Below are 16,674 nucleotides of genomic sequence, written 5' to 3' on the forward strand. Positions count from 1 at the left end.
CCTTCTCAGGATGCAAGCTAGGTCTGGGCAAAAGTGAATATTTTCAGGTGACCCCCTGGGGATGGGAGCTGATCTGGGGAGATTGTCATCTACTCCGGCCAGGACTAGCTTCCGTTATCTGGGAATTCGGGTGGCCCACGATTGGGCTCGATAAACTTAACTTTGCAAGTCTGGTGGATGGGGTGAAGGCTGGCCCTTCCCTCTGAACTTTGCGGGAAGAGTACAGACGGTGAAGATGAATATTCTCCCGAGGTTTTTGCTTTTGTTCCAGTGTATCCCAGTCTTTGTTCCCAACGCTTTCTTTTGCAGGGTCAATAAATTGATATCTACTTTTTGTCAGCTGGTAAGTCCTCTTGGATTCGTAGGACATTTCTGCAAAGGGTTAAGCTGCTGGCATGGGGGGTCGGTTGGCACTACATAATCTGTTATGTAACTATTGGACAGCAAATATTGATAAGGTGTGGGGGTGGTCAGGGATCTGGGCTCTCCATGGGGGCAGATGGAGGAGGGTTTGTGGGGTATAATCTGAGGGCCCTGGTTACTGCCGCAATCCCGTTTTCCCCTGTAAGATTCACTTTGAGCCCGCTGGTGGTAGCCACTTGAGGTTGGAATCAGTTTAGGCAGCATTTTAAACTGGGCTCCATGTCACTGCTGGCTCCGATTTGCAGGAACCATATGTTTGTGCCGTCTGGCTTGGATTCACCTTTCAAAGCATGGGAGCGGGAGGGGTTGGAGAGGTTTAGGGACATGTTTGCTGAAGGCAGGTTGGTCGGCTTGGATGAGCTTTTAGGGAAGTCCAGCTCCCGAGAGTGTAAGTATTCAAGTTCTTGCAGGTTCATGACTTTCCGCGGAAGGAGTGTCCTTAATTTCCCCTGGCGTCATTGCCCTCGCTCTTGAACAGGGTCCTGTCCTTGGCTGAGTTATGGGAGGGTAAGATTTGGGATATTTATGGCCAGATGTTGTCGATAGAGCAGGCTTTGTTGGAATAATTAAAGGGAAATGAGAGGGTGAGCTGGCTTTGGTCTTTGATGGGGGAGTGTGGAGTGAGGCTCTTCACAGGGTCAACTTCACCTCCTCATGTGTGAGGTTAAGTTTGATCCAGTTCAAGATGGCGCACAGGGCACCCCTGACGAGGGGGTGTATGAGTGGGTTTTTCTCAGGGGTGGAGGATAGGTGTGAGCGGTGCTCTAGGGGGCCGGCAAATCACACGCAAATGTTTTGATCTTGCCCCAAGCTTGTAAGCTTCTAGCTCTCTTTGACACAATGTCGGAGATTTTGGATATTCAGCTGGAGCCGTGCCCATTGGTGGCCACTTTTGGAGTATCAAACTCACTGGTGCTGCAGACAGGGATGAAGGCAGATGTCAAAGAATCAAAGAATTTACAGTGCAGGAGAAGGCGGCCCATCGAGTTTGCACCGGCCCTTGGAAAGAGCACCCTGTTTAAGCCCACGCCTCCACCCAATCCCCATATCCCAGTAACCCCACCTAACCTTTTTGGACGCTAAGGGGCAAATTAGCATGGCCAATCCACCTAACCTGCACATCTTTGGACTGTGGGTGGAAACCGGAGCACATGGAGGAAACCCACGCAGACACGGGGAGAAAGTGTAAACTCCACAGAGACAGTTACACAAGGGCAGAATTGAACCCTGGGACCCTGGAGCTGTGAGGCAGCAGTGCTAACCACTGTGCCACCGTGCCATCCTAGCCTTTGCCTCGTTAATAGCATGGAGGCAAATTCTAAATGGGCAGAGGTCCCCGGTGCCACTTCGGACCTTGACCCGGCTGGGGGAACTTGATGGAATTTTTTAATCTTGGAAAGATCAATATCACGAAGGGATCAGTGGAAGGTGGGGCCTTTTATCTCCTTTTTCAGGGAATTGGTAACAGTCAGATGTTGGGGTGGGGGGGGGGTGGGGGTTGTCTTTTTGGAAGGTTGAGGGGAGAGGGTGATGGACCGGGGATCAGGTGGGTGCAGTTTGTATTGGGGTTTGCTGTATTGTTACTTGGTTATAATTAAAATCTTTTATGAATGATTTCTTTTTTAATGATCAAATGACTAACTTTGTTCAAGCAATGCTTTCAGCTGGGACACCTTATAATTAATTAAACACATTTTTATGAGTTCACACTCCCGGCTCAGAACTGTATAGATCCCTATACCTGGAATTTAGGATAAGCTTGCCAACCTCCCCAAAGTCTCAGGATCGGGAGGGGGGGGACACCTGGAAGAAAAATCATGGGAAATGTTTTAATTGCCTGCTTTTCAATTTCATGAAGCATATTTGTTGTTAGTTTTGAAAAAATCTTAGAGGTGGGGAGAAAAAGCCTTTGACTGAAATCAAGAATCATCCAATCGGCCATGGAATGGACATACTGAGTAACCAATGGGGTGAGCATAGTAATCAGACAATTGGAGTTCAAATGAAGAAACTTCCAAGAATGAGTCCGACCAGAGTTGGCAACCGTAAGAGCAGAGTCCAGTAACCTGGCTCATGAACCAGACTATAGGGTGGAAAATCATGGACCCTATGCCTGAATTCGAGAAATGGCTTCCCTAAAGCTGCAGCTTTGGCTGAGTGCTTGGAGGGGTTTTCCTATGGGAATTCACTGAACATTAGGGTGAGAACTGTGAAGAGTTTATGAAAGAGGTAACACCTATCTGCATTTGCAGCTGACCCTGTGGACTTATCCAAATAAGCGGGTTAATAATAATCTTTATTAGTGTCACAAGTAAGCTTACATTAACATTGCAATGAAGTAGGCAGCACGGTGGCGCAGTGGGTTAGCCCTGCTGCCTCACGGCGCCGAGGTCCCAGGTTCGATCCCGGCTCTGGGTCACTGTCCGTGTGGAGTTTGCACATTCTCCCTGTGTTTGTGTGGGTTTCGCCCCCACAACTCAAAGATGTCGATAGGTCGATTGGTCACGCTAAATTGCCCCTTAATTGGAAAAAATAAATTGGGTACTCTAAATTTATTTTTTAAAACATTGCAATGAAGTTACTGTGAAAATCCCATATGCTACCAATGTTGTTGTGTTGTTGTGTGAAGAAGTTGAATTCTATTGCATTTTCTGTAATTTCTGAATTTGAAATGTTTTGCCCCCTACAAGCCTGATGGAATGTATACTGAAACCATCAAAATAATTGCAATTGTATAAAGGCACCGAAGAGTGGAACGTCCTGAATGGAGTGAAGCCAAATTTTATGGCACTTTTGTAATTTTACAAATTCTACAAATAAAGTATATTTGGGGGTGGGGTGGGGGGGAGAGAGAATCAGACCACACTTCACTCGCTCTCCTTTATTAAATGTATGGATGCAATTGTGAGAGATGGGAATCAATATGGGAAAGTGGCGAGTCATCCGCTTTGGACATAAGAAAAATAGGTCAGAGCATTTTCTAAATGACAAGAATGAGCAGAGAGACTTTGGTGGTTGTGGTGGGGTTCCAAGTACATAAAGCACCAAAAGCTAGGGGACAGGAACAAAATTTAATTTGTAACAGGGTCCTTAATCTCAAGGGGGGTATAATTCAATCGAGTGGAAATTATGCGACAGCCGTCCAGAGCTTTGGTTACACCTGGAGCAGTGCATTCAGTTTTGTGCGTAATACTTCAGAAAGGATATGTTGACTTTGGAGGGGATGCAGTGCAGATTCACCTAGAGCAATACCAGTTCTAAAATGATTACATTGTGAGGACTAGGTCTGTATTCTGTTGAGTATAAGGATAGATCTAATTGAGGTGTTTAACATGATTAAATGAGTTGATAGGGTAGACAGTTTTTCTCTATCTCCTCTGGCGGGGGAATCGAGAACAGGGGAACATAATTGGGTTTGGCCACTCTGGGGTCAATGGTCAGTGGAAATCTGGAACTTCCTGCCCCCCCCCCCCAACACCAGGGGACCAAAACTGTGCACAATACTCCAGGTGTGGTCTCATCAATGCCTTGTGCAATTGCAACAACACTTTCTAACCTTTATACTCTACTCCTTTAGCTATAAATGCCAACATTCCACTAACTTTCTTTTTACCTGCTGTACCTGCATGCTAGTTTCTGAGACTCGTGCACAAGGACACCCAGATCCCCCTGCACCAGAGCACCCCGAAGTCTCTCCCCAGTTAGATAGTAAGTTGCCTTTCCATTTTTCCAACCAAGGTAAAGATCACTCAAACAGCAGTGAGCTGACCATATGAAATTGCAGAGAATCATCTGTCTGTGCCTTTCACTAGCTTTGTACCAGCCCTAGCCAACAGTGTTAAGTCAAGCCTAGATTTTCTTAACGTCTCTTACAAAAGTGTTCACATCTGGAAATAGAACTGAACTCCTGCACCTTCTCCACTTTTAAAGTCCCCCTCCACATTTTGTAACGTCCATTTAAGATTTGGACTGCTCCCATATAGTCACCGATTGGTTACTGTCTGGGAGTTCAATTACATGAAATCATTTCAGTATTAACTTACTAATGATTATGTTTGCAATTTGTTTCTCAGGGTCATCCACAATGATGATCTCGGTGTGAAATAGACCAGGTGCAGAAGGGGTAATTGGAACTTTGTGTGAATTAGACAGGTGACACTAAGGTGGTGTAAATGAGCTGATAAGCCTGGCTATGATATCAATGTATCTACTTACCCACTTTCTCCCCATAACCCCTAACCCTTATCTCTTTTGAAGCATGTATTTTCCCACATTGAGCTTCCTCCTTGCACTGAGGAATGCCACAGAACTAAAGCAGTTGTTTAAGTTATTTGTAACAACTATTTCAATGACTTAATTTGGTATCTTGATTCATGTGTCTGTTACCCTTTCATTGTCAATGGATGGGGAACCTAGCCCAGTTTTAAAGGCTACCACACAGTTAGTGTTAATGATTTGTGTTGATCAACTTGGAAGTCCTCTTCATAATTCTGAAATGTGTTTGGTCTTCATGAAGCCTTGAGCTTTCTGAATGTTCTCATAATTCCTCCCTTATAAAGTCAGTTATCTTCCCTGTTAGGCCCACCATTTCAACGACCAAAGTCTTCTGGCATAATGACCGGAACTATACAGAGCACTCCATTGACATATGTAGGGAAAGTATCAGCCTCCTTTGGTCTATTTGGAACTAGTTAGGTGAGTGAAGATAATAATTTTTGATCCTGTACATTCCCATATTTCAATCTTCCTATCCCTCTGCCATTGCAGCCCAGAATATTGCCATTCTGCTACAATAACAGCTGGAGCCTTTGCTTCATCACAATAATGCAAAGCTCTCCTCAAGGGCAATTAAAGCTGGCCTAGCCAGCGGCATGGTAGCACAGTGGTTAGCACAGTTGTTTCACAGCTCCAGGGTCCCAGGTTCGATTCCCGGCTTGGGTCACTGTCTGTGGGGAGTCTGCACGTTCTCCCCGTGTCTGTGGGGGTTTCCTCCGGGTGCTCCGGTTTCCTCCCACAATTCAAAGATGTGCAGGTTAAGTGTAGGGGGATGGAACTTGGGGAAGTGGAGGGAATAGAAAACTGGAATAAGAATTGGTTACAAAGATAAAAGAAAGTAGAAGTTAAGGACAGTTTTTCAGCGTGGTTGAATGTGGGTAATAGTTTACTGATGGACATTACATCTACTGCATTTCACCCATCATTTTTGTAAGTCCCTCAAAGAATTCTCTGAGGTTTCTACAAGGATATTCTATTTTCTCTTTATCTAAATATGTGGTAATCTTATCCTTAATTAAAATTTTCCCCATCACAAATATTCCATTAACCAGCTTGTAATTACTTAGATAAATTCTGTCTCATTTTTTGAAAAATAACTACTTTCCAATCCTCCAACACGTCTGCATCAACAGTGCCCTGAAATACAAGGGCATTCAGCCTCTGATCTCCGGGTAAGCGTTCTCCAAGGCGGCCTTCAGGACCCGCGACAACGCAGAATCACCGAGCAGAAACTTACAGCCAAGTTCCGCACACATGAGTGCGGCCTCAACCGGGACCTGGGATTCATGTCGCATTACATTCATCCCCCACCATCTGGCCTGCGAAATCCTACCAACTGTCCTGGCTTGAGACAATTCACACCTCTTTAACCTGGGGTTACCCCATCTCTGGATCTGTAAAGATTTAATCACCTGCTAATGCTCGCATTCCAAGCATTGTCTGGCATCTTTGAATTTGTCTGTATATGTGTTTCTGGAACAGACCTCTTCATTCACCTGAGGAAGGAGCAGCGCTCTGAAAGCTAGTGACATCGGAACAAACCTGTTGGGCTTTAACCTGGTGTTGTAAGACTTCTTACTGTGCTCACCCCAGTCCAACGCCGGCATCTCCACATACTGAAATGTAATGTTCAAGGCCTCATAAATCTCCTCCCCTCCCCACCATCCTCAGGATCCTAGGATGGAAGGATGTATGCTATTGGGTCCTGTTGCTTTGAACAAAGAACAAAGAAATGTACAGCACAGGAACAGGCCCTTCGGCCCTCCAAGCCCGTGCCGACCATACTGCCCGACTAAACTACAATCTTCTACACTTCCTGGGTCCGTATCCTTCTATTCCCATCCTATTCATATATTTGTCAAGATGCCCCTTAAATGTCCCTATCGTCCCTGCTTCCACTACCTCCTCCGGTAGCGAGTTCCAGGTACCCACTACCCTCTGCGTAAAAAACTTGCCTCGTACATCTACTCTAAACCTTGCCCCTCTCACCTTAAACCTATGCCCCCTAGTAATTGACCCCTCTACCCTGGGGAAAAGCCTCTGACTATCCACTCTGTCTATGCCCCTCATAATTTTGTATACCTCTATCAGGTCGCCCCTCAACCTCCTTCGTTCCAGTGAGAACAAACCGAGTTTATTCAACCGCTCCTCATAGCTTATGCCCTCCATACCAGGCAACATTCTGGTAAATCTCTTCTGCACCCTCTCTAAAGCCTCCACATCCTTCTGGTAGTGTGGCGACCAGAATTGAACACTATACTCCAAGTGTGGCCTAACTAAGGTTCTATACAGCTGCAACATGACTTGCCAATTCTTATACTCAATGCCCCGGCCAATGAAGGCCAGCATGCCGTATGCCTTCTTGACTACCTTCTCCACCTGTGTTGCCCCTTTCAATGACCTGTGGACCTGTACTCCTAGATCTCTTTGACTTTCAATACTCTTGAGGGTTCTACCATTCACTGTATATTCCCTACCTGCATTAGACCTTCCAAAATGCATTACCTCACATTTGTCCGGATTAAACTCCATCTGCCATCTCTCCGCCCAAGTCTCCAGGCAATCTAAATCCAGCTGTATCCTCTGACAGTCCTCATCGCTATCCGCAATTCCACCAACCTTTGTGTCGTCTGAAAACTTACTAATCAGACCAGTTACATTTTCCTCCAAATCATTTATATATACTACAAAGAGCAAAGGTCCCAGCACTGATCCCTGTGGAACACCACTGGTCACAGCCCTCCAATTAGAAAAGCATCCCTCCATTGCTACCCTCTGCCTTCTATGGCCTAGCCAGTCCTGTATCCACCTTGCCAGTTCACCCCTGATCCCGTGTGACTTCACCTTTTGTACTAGTCTACCATGAGGGACCTTGTCAAAGGCCTTACTGAAGTCCATATAGACAACATCTACTGCCCTACCTGCATCAATCATCTTAGTGACCTCCTCGAAAAACTCTATCAAGTTAGTGAGACACGACCTCCCCTTCACAAAACCGTGCTGCCTCTCACTAATACGTCCATTTGCTTCCAAATGGGAGTAGATCCTGTCTCTAAGAATTCTCTCCAGTAATTTCCCTACCACTGACGTAAGGCTCACCGGCCTGTAGTTCCCGGATTATCCTTGCTACCCTTCTTAAACAGAGGAACAACATTGGCTATTCTCCAGTCCTCCGGGACATCCCCTGAAGACAGCGAGGATCCAAAGATTTCTGTCAAGGCCTCAGCAATTTCCTCTCCAGCCTCCTTCAGTATTCTGGGGTAGATCCCATCAGGCCCTGGGCCTTTGTGTTCCCTTAACCTATATAAAATATTTTCCTTTCCTTCATAATATCATTCATGTCCCTCTCAACCATTTTCGGATTTCCTTCATCTCTCCTTTTCTTCCCTACAGCCAGACTAAATACTTTCCCATATTTAGATCATCATCCACAAATTGACGAGTGTCGCCTCTCAGGAATCCCATTTTGCTGATATCATTGTTGAAATACTTTGTTGTTTCTGCCATAGTTCAGTTGGAAGTGCATTCATCTCTGAGTTAGCAGGGCCTGGATATAAATTCCACTCCAGAGATTTGAGCATGTAATCCAAACTGGCCCTTCAGTGGTGTGCTGAGGGAATACTGGTGGAGGTGCTGTCTTCTGGATGAGATATTAAACCAAGGCTCCATCTTCCCTCCTAGGTATGGACAAGATTCTATGGCACGATTTGAAGAAGAGCAGGAGAGCTCACCCTCAAACAACAACACTTAAAAAAGCACAGGTCACAACAACAATTTATACTTATATAGTGCATTTAACATAAAACGCCCAATGGTGCTTCACACAGGTAGTATAGTTTTAAAAATGGCACTGAGACATGTATCGAGATACCAGGTTAGATAACGAAAGGGCCTCGTCACAGAGGTAGGTTTTCAGGAGTGCCTTAAAGGAGGAAAGTGAGGTATGAGGGGCAGAGGGTTTTAGGGAGGGGATTCCAGCGCTTAAGGGCTGAGCAACTGGAATTGCAGGTACCAATGGTGTTGGCAGAGTGATTAAAATCAGGGATGCCCCAGAGAGCCATCATAGAATTTACAGTGCAGAAGGAGGCCATTCAGCCCATCGAATCTGCACCAGCCCTTGGAAAGAGCACTTTCCCCCGTAACCCAGTAACCTCCCCCCCCCTAACCCTTTTGGACACTCAGGGCAATTTAGCATGGCCAACCCACCTAACCTGCACACCTTTGGACTGTGGGGGGAAACCGGAGCGCCCGTGGGAAACCCACGCAGACACGGGGGGCGGGGGGGGGGGAGAACGTGCAGACTCCGTGTTCGGTAAGTCAGAAGGTTATGGAGCTGGAGGGCATTACGGAGGAAGAGAGGGACAAGGTCATGGAGGGATTTGAAAACAAAGGTGAAAATGTTATTGCTTGAACTGGAGCTAATGTATGTCAGCGACCGCGGGGGTGATAAGTAACCAGGAGAACGGCGTTGGTAAAGGCACAGGCAGCAGAGTTTTGAATGACTTCAAGTTTACAGAGGGTAAAATATGGCAGGCCCGCCAGGAACGTGGTGGAATGGTTGAATGGAGAGGTAACAAAGGCACGTGTAAGGGTGATTGAGCCGCAGGTGAGCTGTTATGGGGGTGGAAATAGTTGGTCTCAGCGATGCCACACTGATGCTTATCCGGGTCCAACTATGAGTTTGGGAGAGGGGACAGAAAGTGATGGATTCTGTCCTCCCCATAATTAGTTGCAGGAGATTTCTGCTCATCCAGCGCTGGATGTCAGATGAACAAGTCTGATAATTTAGCAACAGTGGGGGGTGGAGAGAGGTGGCGGTGGGGAAATGAATGCTGCTTTTGAGATGATGTCTTTGAGAGAGGCAACAAGTAGATGAGGAGGGAGGGCGGGGGGACATTCTTGGATCTTTGGCGGACTTGTTACCATCACAATACTGTTGTGGGATCTTGCTGTGTGAACAGTGACTACACTTCACCAGCACGTCATTGGCTCGGATGTCCTGAGCGAGTACAAGACGATATATAAATGCACGAGTTTTGCTTTCGATGTTTTATCTTTTTTTCTCTCATAATCACTCCTCATTTCTTATCCCACTCATAACCTTTTTGTCTTATTTTCTCAGCTTCTGCCAGGCGCGATCTGGACAAAAAGGACAAGAAATTGACTGTAAAAAAAAGGCTTCAATAAAGTTGAATAAAGAAAAGCATATTCTACCAAGACAACACTGAAACATCTGAATGATTAGCACCGTTTGGGGTTTTATTTTTAAATGATCTTTCATCTCTGAAACCTTCTGTAACTCCTAGCTGCTGGATTACACTGACAACCCGGCCCAGCTCCAAAATTTCCTTTCAACTTTCTCTCTCTCTCTTGTCATACAAGATATATGAATTCGCTCCAAGCCCCTGACATTGCTCATCCAATTAGCGATGAAGTTTGGCCAGGTCGGGAAGAAAAAAAAAACTGGGGACAGGTCGGGTTTCCAAAATGCTAAAAACGACATGAATCACCCGCCCGTTGTGCAATTGAAGTGGGAATATAAGCAGGGCCAGTTCAACTTGAGCAGAGTTGAGAACACGGGTGACAAGCCAGTGGACAGGTATGGAGCCTCTGAGATTGGGAGGAGCAGGAGAGGGAGGGGGTGGACTCCAGTCTACAGGGGGGGTCCCACAGATTGTGGGTCGAAGACAGGCTCTGGGTCTTCAGAAAGTGGACTGAGATGCAGATAGTTTAAAATATATATATATATAACTTTTGATATCCATTTGAGTTTAATCGAAGCAGGACGTGATGCTTGTTACAGACTTAACAATTTGAATGAAACAGGTTCCTATCCTGTTAGTGGTGTCAGTGAACTCGGCTCCGCCCGGGACTACAGCAGAGAAGGGGAATTATTTTAACAAATAATTGAAACTTTGTTTAAAATCATGTATCTTCCCCCCACCCCCCCTGTATCTCTCCAACTCTCTCTGCTTCGCTCACTCCTCTTCCCCGCATCTTCACGTTGTCATCATATTTTGCCCCCAAACTTGTGCATTTATTCCTCGCTCCCTATCTACTCAGTCTTTCTCCCCCTTTCCCATTCTCCTCCTCAATGAACCTACCCCCACTTTCTCGCAGTCCCATTCTCTTCCCTGCCAAGCTCTCTGCTTATCTCCCTCTCTCGACGCCCCCCCCCCCCCCCCCGCCCCGCCTCCTTCTCTTTCTCCCCGGCCTGCACTGTCCCTCTTCCCTTCCCCATTCTGCCCCCCTCTTTTATTTCACCCATCTCTCTTTCCCGTCCACTACTTTTGTCCTCTCCGGCCCGGTTCGTGCTGCTTTTTGCGCCTCCCAGTCGCAACTTTCTGCCCACTTTTGCCGTGGACTCTCTTGAACTCTGTCTGCCTCCATGTACAAACCTGCCTCTTTCTAATTGAACTGTCCTATCTTCCTTCTGGGCGATGCAGTCAGACAGATTCTCGCTGTACAGCAATGATATTTCATAGAAAGTTCGAAGTATTGCTCAACAAGCACCTGACAAGATCACACACCTCTGAATGAGAGGCGCAAACACTAGAAAGGGACGTGTAGCAACGGTGAAGATCTAAGCAGGGAGCAATGGGGCTGGAATGGGGCAAGTTCCCGGGGAAGAGAGAATATTCCCTTTAAGGTATATGTTCCTAATATTTCTCCCCCAGGTGTGAAGGACTTTGCCCCAGGGGGTAAGGATTCATGTGTGTGCATCGCTGCAATAAAGTTGTTTTCGACTGGAACTGAATTTCTCTGTATTTGTTGATAGATTCATCTGATCCTCCAATTCATCCCCAATTCTCACGATGAGGAGCTTCGCCCTGCCCGCTTGGACCGTCCTGTGCATGTTGGTGCCGCTCTGCTCCGGGCGTGCCACTGTGACTGAGAGAATCATCCGAGACACCCGCCTCCTGGCCCAGACCATCATCAGCCGCGTCCAGGAGCTCAATAACCAGGTAGAGTCCGGCAGCATGGCCTCGGTCTCCGGCCGCATCCAGTGCAACCTGGGACTGAAGGCGGGGCAATGGGATAGGGATAGCGAGCAGGATGGAGGGAAGGTAGTTTTAGCACCACCGCTTTCCGATGTCCCAAATCCGATGCCAGTTGTGTCCGGCCAGCCTCAGTCTTCACCCATCATTGCGCCGAGTGATGGGCTAGTCTGTTTTTGTTGGTGTTGGTTGGGGAGGAATGTTGACCAGGATACCGGAGAAATTCCTAGTTATCGGTACCCTGGGATGTTTGACATCCACTGGAAACATTGAGACGCAAGATTCACAGGGACACCGAGCTGGGATGAGAGAGAGAGAGCGTGAGAGAGGGATAGAGGGATAGATCGATAGATGGATGGATAGAGGGATGGATAGATAGATAGATGGATAGATAGATAGATAACTAGATGTATAGATAGAAAGATCGATCGATAGATAGATGTACAGATAGATAGATGTAAAGATAGATGTATAAATAGATGTATAAATAGATAGATAGATAAATGGATGGATAGATAGATTGGTAGATAGATGTATAGATAGATAGATGTATAGATAGATAGATAGATGGATGGATGGATGGATAGATAGATAGATTGATAGCGTTTCGATTCCGTTGAAACATAATTTACCGAAACATTTGAAAGTGTGACATTCAATGTACGGAAGTATTTCAACCGCCTAACTCCAGCTGAGCGATGTTTAAATGTAAACAACGTTTAACATGTTTTAAATGTCAGCATGTTTAATAATCAAAGCCGGCTACTCCGTCTCAGTGAAAGTAACAGCTTCAGGGGAACAAACGATGGAGAGGGTCATTTCGGGTTAAAGAACGGAATAAAGGGGTGGAAGTTAACAGGAAGAGAGGCAAGTGCAGAAGGGAGAAAGTCAGAGGAGGGAGTGACAGAGGCGGGGTTAATAAACTGAGTTTGGGCGTTAATCCAACCGGGTTGGAGTTGGAAACATTTCGTTGTCATAACAAAGCAGTTCCCATCCTTCTTCCCCTGTGCATGTCAGGTAAATTTCACCACCCTTCACTGTGACAATCTCTAAATAAGATTTCAAATGAAACATTTGATCAGCAGCTAATTGCCCCCTGTGTCGATGAAAGATGCAGTCACTGCCTGAATGTTGGTCAGTTGCCAAGCGCCAAAAACAAACCTCGAAAGCATAAAGTCCGACTGGCGAAGCGGAAGGAGAGCGGCCAGCCCTCCCCAGGCAAGAGGAATTAAAGGTTTATTGTGGGCGGGTAACGTTTCTCATCAGAGGCCACAGTGAAAAGGAGGCGGCCCAGAGTGGGAAAAGTGGGATTTTCCAGCCAGGATGCTGTGCAGTTAAGAGAAAATAATTGAAGAAGTAAGGAGCGAGGGAAATGACAGCTGGGGATTTGACTGTGAGGGGGAGGAGGGAATGTGAAGGCGGGCTCTCTGCTAACTCTGGAGTGAATAAGCTCAGGCATTTCACTCCCCGGCCTCAGCCCGACCTGAGCAACATCTCCTCCAGGCGAGGGAGGGGACATCTTCCACCTGCTTTGTGTTGAATGTTGGCTGAATCAGCTCAAGGTGAAGGCAGTGGAGGGCCAGTTGGAGAGGTGAGAGTTTCACTGGAGCAGTGCAGAGAGGCTGAGGCCATGGTACAATCCGCACCTCTCCCCAATGTGGAAGAGACGGTGTGAGCGTAAATACAACAACAACTCGCATTTGTGTAGCACCTTCCAGGAAGTGCGGTGCCCCAAAAGTGTTCGCAAGGAGGGATTACCAAACAACTATCTCACACCCAGCCCCACCAGGAGACATTGCTTAGGAAGTTTCTGCCCAAAGGTTTGCTGATAGAGACAGACCCTAAGCGACGTCATACAGGAGGAGTGAGAGAAAGGCAGGTGGAGAGGTTTGGGGGGTAAATTCCAGGATTTAGGGCAGCTGAATGAAGGAGTGGCCGCCAATGGTGGAGCAATGGTAATGGGAGGGGGGGGGGGGCAGAATTGGAGGAGCGCAGAGATTTCAGAGGGCTGTAAACCTGAAGGAAATTGGGGGGGGGTGCATCGAAAAGGAAGGATTTTTGATTACAAGAAGGAAAATGTTTGAACAGAGGAACAGGAGTAGGCCATTCAGCCCCTCAAGCCTGTCTGGCCATTTAATAAGATCGTGGCTAATCTATGGCCTTTGGCCCATTCCCCTTAATAACTTTGACGAACAAAAACCTATCTCCGATTTCAAATTAACAACTGTTCCAGCTACAACTGCAGTTTGTGGGAGAGAGTTCCAAATCTCTCCCACCCTTTGAGTGAAGAAGTTCTCCCTATCATCATCTCCCGAATTTTTAGACTATATTGCCTCGTTTTCGAATCTCGAGCCAGTGGAATTTACCTACCCAGTCTTTCCCTGTTAATATCTGAAATATTTCGATCAGATCACCCCATAATCACCCAGTCCAAAGATGTGCAGGTTAGGTGGATTGGCCATGCTAAATTGCCCTTAGTGTCCAAAATTGCCCTTAGTGTTGGGTGGGGTTACTGGGTTATGGGGATAGGGGGGAGGTGTTGACATTGGGTAGGGTGCTCTTTCCAAGAGCCGGTGCAGACTCGATGGGCCAAATGGCCTCCTTCTGTACTGTAAATTCTATAATGATAATCTTCTCGCGAAAACAGGCCTAATGTGTGTAATCTCTCCTCGTAGCTTAACCTCTGTAGTCCAGGTACCATTTGAGTGGGGAATACAGAACAGTAAGTCGAAAGAAGTACAAGTAAAAAGCTGCTTTGTCCAATTTGGGGCTCCGGGTGTTGGAAAGAGAGGCCTCAAAGGTTAGACGTTGAATTGAGCTACATGATACCTAAACCCAAGGCAACCCTCACTGCCCAGTTAAAACTAATACAAAATACCATAGTCACTTGAGCAAGATACAGCAACATTGAAACTTTACTCCAAGAATCTGCATGTCCAACAAGGGAGCAGATAGAAGGGGGAAAAGGTGAAAATGAAACAGTTTAACTGACATGCAAGTTGTTGTTGAATTAAGACTTGAGCAGAATCCATTACAAAATAATATTGTCCCTCACAGGAGTATTAGCTGTTAACAGGTCCAATTGCTAATATTGCACAGTTATTTTGCTCTGATTAAAATGATCAGGTAATATTATCCCCTTTGAGGAAAATGTCCCAACTGCAAACAACCATAAATTATAAATCGAAAAGGGACCTGAGAAATATGAAATTAAATCAGAAATTGCTGATTCTTTGTCTGAGTAGTATAAATACCATTAACAGCATGTGAAGCAAATGTCAATTCGGCTCAACCAGTAGCACTCTTCACTCGGAGTTAGAAGGTTGTGACTTCAAGTCCCACTCTGGTGCAAGAAATCCAGGCTGATGTGCGCAGTGCTGAGAAATGTTGCACTGTCGAAGGTGCCTTCTTATTACCAATCAGGCACAAGTACTGAAATTTGATTATATTAAGGGGGCTCGGTATCCAGAGACCCCAATATTTTTTTATATATAAATTTAGAGTACTTAATTCATCTTTGCAATTAAGGGGCAATTTAGCATGGCCAGCCCACCTACCCTGCACATCTTTTGGGTTGTGGGGGCAAAACCCCCGCAAACACGGGGAGAATGTGTAAACTCCACATGGACAGTGACCCAGAGCCGGGATTGAACCTGGGACCTCGGCGCCGTGAGGCTGCAGTGCTAACCACTGCCACACCATGCTGCCCTAGAGACCCCAGTATTAAAACTTAAAACTATCAGTGCCATTTGCACTGGTAACGTGACCCACACTTGTAACCCCTTAACCTAAAACGCAAAATTATGGCAGTTTTTACTTGGTAGGCAGGTAGATGGATAGATGATCCTGGTAGAGAGGTAGCTTTGTCCGTTGAACTTTACTGGATGATTAAAGTGACTCTATAAATTGATGCTAGTGATAAATAGATAAAATCAAGTGTGTTGTATTTTTCTTTCAGTTCAAGCCATCCCCAAGTCTCGTGATCAGTGGACTTGACCTGATTCCGGAACCACTCAGAGAGACTAACGTGGAGAACCTGGGCACTGTGGATGAGGCACTAGGGTGCTTTATTGAGAGTCTGTCCACTCTCCAGATGGATAACTCTATGCAGGTGCAAACTGATGTGAAGAACCTCAAAGTCTTGGTTAAGTCATTAGCCACTTCATACGGCTGCTCCAGCTCTAGATGCGAGAAGGCACATCACCTGAAGAGATTTCTACGGAGGAATTCAGCTTTCATTTTCACCATAAGGCACGTGGTTCTGGACAGGCTCCAAAAATACCTCAATAGGCTGCTCAGGACTTTGGACAACCCCAGGAGCTGTAGGGCTTCTTAATCCATGGATAGGTCCATTGGATACTTGCCTTGAGCATTGGGGAAACACACCAGCAATACAAGAGTGTGCATTAATGAGACATTGCTCTTTCTCAGCTGTATATAGTTTAATTCCACAACTCTTAGTTGGCAAAAGGAGTGTTATAATTGGATTCAGAGTCCCTGGGCTAGGGAGGAAGAAATCAGCCAGGGTTGTTGCTCCTGACTGCTAGCTTGTGACTCATGCTGGAAAATATGTCCACGTGAATATTGGGTGAGAACACAATTTTGTGCCTCCTACACATTACTAAGAATTGTAGAGTAAGTAAAATGTGAGGGGAAGAGTGGGGAAATGAGTCATGAATCACAGCCTTAAGATTTGGACGGGAAAATGTTAGAAGGGAAACCATTTACATGTACCTAACTAGAGATCATTTTGTTGATACATGTGATCCCCATAAACCTATTGAGAAATATTTATTACCTGACACAAATACTCACCAGAAGTTAAAATATGAAGTTGCAGAGCAGTGTGACAAGTTCCTGAAAATCCCAACTTGCATTGACAAAACTCACTTGCAAGTGTCCCAACTCATATAAAGGGATATAATATCTCATTGCAAAGACAATGCGACATGCTATCAATATTTCGTTTGTTGTTTAA

At 46.0% G+C, this 16,674-nt stretch overlaps 1 protein-coding gene across 1 annotated transcript; it reads left to right on the forward strand.

Moving 5' to 3' along the window:
- Positions 1 to 11,513: 11,513 nt before the first annotated feature.
- On the forward strand, positions 11,514 to 16,169 carry LOC140387669 (leptin-like). The gene is made up of 2 exons (XM_072470862.1): positions 11,514 to 11,663; positions 15,655 to 16,169. The coding sequence occupies exons 1-2, from the start codon at positions 11,514 to 11,516 to the stop codon at positions 16,030 to 16,032; spliced, it is 528 nt and encodes a 175-aa protein (XP_072326963.1). The 3' UTR covers positions 16,033 to 16,169.
- The last annotated feature ends 505 nt before the right edge of the window (positions 16,170 to 16,674 follow it).

The sequence above is a fragment of the Scyliorhinus torazame genome, chromosome 13 (assembly GCF_047496885.1).
Source record: "Scyliorhinus torazame isolate Kashiwa2021f chromosome 13, sScyTor2.1, whole genome shotgun sequence".
Lineage (NCBI taxonomy): Eukaryota > Metazoa > Chordata > Chondrichthyes > Carcharhiniformes > Scyliorhinidae > Scyliorhinus > Scyliorhinus torazame.

Coding starts and splice junctions, on each gene's coding strand:
- LOC140387669 (XM_072470862.1), top strand. CDS start 11,514: ATGAGGAGCTTCGCCCTGCCCGCTTGGACCGTCCTGTGCATGTTGGTG. Junction 11,664..15,654: donor TCCAGGAGCTCAATAACCAG/GTAGAGTCCGGC, acceptor TTTTTCTTTCAG/TTCAAGCCATCCCCAAGTCT.